This window comes from Ipomoea triloba, chromosome 1, assembly GCF_003576645.1.
Source record: "Ipomoea triloba cultivar NCNSP0323 chromosome 1, ASM357664v1".
Taxonomy (NCBI): Eukaryota; Viridiplantae; Streptophyta; class Magnoliopsida; order Solanales; family Convolvulaceae; genus Ipomoea; species Ipomoea triloba.
This window is the reverse complement of record NC_044916.1, coordinates 2971541-2974955: the sequence shown is the minus strand read 5'-3', so window position 1 is coordinate 2974955 and position 3415 is coordinate 2971541. Positions and strand designations below refer to the sequence as shown.

The following is a 3415-nucleotide window of genomic DNA, read 5'->3' as shown; positions in this document are numbered from 1 at the left end:
TAGGTTGAGAAAATCGAGTCACAGTGGAGTCAACTGTTGACTGCAATGATTTGTTTATATTATTCTCACTCCTTTCTCTTTCCTAAAGTCTAAAGATTCGTTTTGTCGACCGAAAGTCACAAGACTTGGTCACGTAAATGATAATATAATCCCACTTGCTTAATAATTAGGAAGACTTTGACATTGACAATGACATTAGTGCCTATTTCGGTGTACAATATCTTTCAAGAATTATAATTAATCCTGCCTAACTATCTTGGATCCAGCTCTGAAATGGAAGCTTCATTAACAGACAATGGCAGCGACTTACTTGCGGACAGATCACCCTCTTGTCCTCCCAAATTCATCTCCCTTCCACCATTGAAAAACGCAGGTTGATTAGGTGATCTCCAAGTAGCAGAATGACTATTCAGCATCAGCACAACATTTGCCATTGTTGGCCTATCTTCCACCTCTTCTTGGACACACAGCAGCCCAACACGGATACATTGGATCACTTCATTTCTCGAATACAATCCTCCAAGACTTTGATCCACAACCTCTAATGCTCTGTCGTCCCTCCAATGTTTCCAAGCCTGCAACATTAATAATTAATTACCACTTAGATTTCATCTTCGAACCAGAACAAAATGTGCTTTAATTGAATATACACTTTCAGGTTTTGTTATATATACTCACATAGCTAAGGAGATCTTGTGCTCCAAACTCTGCACTTGATTGCATGGACAAAGAATTGTTTTTCTTTCCGGTTATAATTTCCAAGAGTAGAACTCCAAAACTGAAGACATCAGACTTCACAGAGAACAAACCATACAAAGCATATTCTGGAGGCATGTAACCACTGAAAACCATAACATAAAGAAAAGATTTAATCAAACAAGAACATACAACTATTGTTCTAAGTTTCTTTAGGAAAAATGGTAAAATTAAAACTTACTATGTTCCGATAACTCTATTTGTATTTGCTTGGGTTTGATCTACCATAACAATTCTTGCCAGGCCAAAGTCGGATATTTTTGAGTTCATATCTCCATCTAATAATACGTTGCTTGCTTTCAAATCACGATGTATAATTCTAAGACGTGAATCTTCGTGAAGATAAAGGAGTCCACGAGCAATTCCTCCTATGATTTTGTAACGAGTAGACCAATTCAATAGTTTTTTCTTCTCTGGATCTGCATAACGTAACAATTAACAAAATTTATGTCCCAAAGTTGGGTTATTATTTTGATCTCTATACTTCAATAATCAATAAAATTGTTGATGGGAAAGAGAAGTTATTTTCTAATTTGTAACTAACCAAACAAAAAGTAGTCAAGGCTTTTGTTGGGAACAAATTCATAGATGAGTATCTTTTCTTCTCCTTCCAAGCAAAACCCCAACACCCTTACTAAATTCCTATGCTGAAGCTTGGCCACCAATGAAACCTCATTCTTGAATTCTTCAACTCCTTGTGATGAACTCTTTGACAGTCTCTTCACTGCTACCTCTTGCCCAGTGGGAAGCCTTCCCTGAGCACCACCAATATAGTTATTGTTAGTTCATTACTAAACAATTAAAATTCATAAGTGTAGCTAATTAATATGAATTGAACATCTAAACACTAGACTTTACCTTATAAACAGCACCATATCCACCTTCTCCAATCTTATTATTAGGGGAGAAGCAATTTGTGATAGCTTCAATAGTACTAAATTCGAACTGTACCGACTCCTCTATTGAAATTTCACTCATGTCTAAACAAGAACAGATCGATATATCAGACGAACTAAATTAATATTCAATTCACAAGAAAATTTTGGTACTATATATAGATTACCATTAGTTGTCTCCTTCACATGAGAAAGGTCCTTGTTTGCTCTTCTCTTTTTCAAGAAACAGAAGCATAAAACAAAGAGTAATATCCCAGTGAGTGGCGCTATAGAGGCTGCAATAATAATCACTACTTTTCCTTTATTCCCTTTGCTGCTAGCGGAATTGGGAAGCATAGTTGGTGGTGGAGGAGGAGGATTGGTAGGAGGCGGCGCCGGTGGTGCCACGGCGGAGAGATTGTAGAAAGGGTAGAGCTCATACCTAACGTTACAGCTTGGGTACACAGCTCTAGCACCCACGGCTCCATAACAGCAACGAGGCAGCATTGCAATAGCATTTCTGAAGCATATCTGACAGTCTGAGTTAGAAAGGTAAGGGGTACACTGTCCAAGAGCGTAAACCCTCTCAAAGACGCTAAAATTAGCTTCCAACACTGCAAATTTCTTGCCAGCACCACTTGACGCCTGTGTGGTTATCTGATCCAACACGTTCCCCACCAACTGCATGTACCCATTTGGTTGAGTATCGTTGTCCCTGTTCCTCATCGTAAACCAGGTCGACTGGTCCAATATCCCCAACATCGACTCCTCCGAGTACCGCAAAATGCAATTATCGTACCAAATCATGGCCGTCTTTCCATCGCTGCAAAGCTCCAATATCCTTTCACGGGCATCTCCAACGCAGCCGCCGCAAACCTCCGGGGACGCGTCGCCCCGGCACAGGAATAACCCGTAAACGGTGTCGTTTGAAGCGCCACCGCCAACTGTGGTTTGGTAGTAACCATTATTGTTTCGGGTGCCATTGGAGAAAAGGTTAGAGAGAAGAGTATCAAGGTTGGCTTTATAGGTGCTGTTAGGAGTGTATGAAGTTGAATTTTGGCAATAATATCGCAGAGCAGAAGCAGAATCGCCTTTGGTGATGAGGCTCATGAACAAGCAAAACCAAATCACCATCATCGTCATCGTATTGTTTTGTTTAATGTTTATCATAATCAAGAAGAATATATGGTGAAGAAGATGCATGGTTGTATTATTTTAATGTTTTAGGAACCGCGTGAATATGACTTGAGTACTTGAGGTTGGTCAAATATAAGTTCTTCGTTGTATTTTATAGAATATTCTGTCATTTTTACTCTCATTTTCTACTACTATCTACAAAATATTTGATGTAGACACTTGCATTATGATCCACATAAAAAAAGTTAACTTATCAATATTCGTCATGTAAAATTTAGAAAATAAATTTTGAAAATACACGTAGTAAAACTTTATTCATAACTCCTAGAATATTTATAGAAGGAAAGTTATTTGATAATATGCACGGATTGACATATATGAACTCAAAAATAATATTGCGTATATGGCATTACTTCTTGATATGATAATAGATAATAAATTATCTTCATTATGTGAATACCAAGAAAAATGTTAATATTAAAATTTTAAGTGGAATGATAAAATTATAGAGTAGAATTTAAAAGTCAAAATATATTTTACAAAAATTTTTTTTTTGAAAATAATATTTTACAAATTGGTTACATATATTTATGTAAAGTGTCAAAAGTCAAAGTCATAGTTCTGTCGTCCCCCTCAGTTTGATCTCT

The 3415-nt window shown here is 37.0% G+C and overlaps 1 protein-coding gene across 1 annotated transcript; it reads right to left on the bottom strand.

Annotated features, from left to right (window-relative positions):
* LOC115999677 (cysteine-rich receptor-like protein kinase 25) lies at nucleotides 1–2786 on the bottom strand. Its single transcript, XM_031239539.1, has 6 exons — nucleotides 1820–2786; nucleotides 1615–1736; nucleotides 1301–1511; nucleotides 938–1175; nucleotides 679–841; nucleotides 1–575 (listed from the first exon to the last, which is right to left on the bottom strand). Exons 1-6 carry the CDS (start codon nucleotides 2772–2774, stop codon nucleotides 252–254), a joined length of 2013 nt encoding a protein of 670 aa, XP_031095399.1. The 5' UTR covers nucleotides 2775–2786; the 3' UTR covers nucleotides 1–251.
* Between the last annotated feature and the right edge of the window lie 629 nt (nucleotides 2787–3415).

Coding starts and splice junctions, on each gene's coding strand:
- LOC115999677 (XM_031239539.1), bottom strand. CDS start 2,774: ATGACGATGATGGTGATTTGGTTTTGCTTGTTCATGAGCCTCATCACC. Junction 1,737..1,819: donor TGTGAAGGAGACAACTAATG/GTAATCTATATA, acceptor GTTCTTGTTTAG/ACATGAGTGAAATTTCAATA. Junction 842..937: donor AATAGAGTTATCGGAACATA/GTAAGTTTTAAT, acceptor TATGGTTTTCAG/TGGTTACATGCCTCCAGAAT.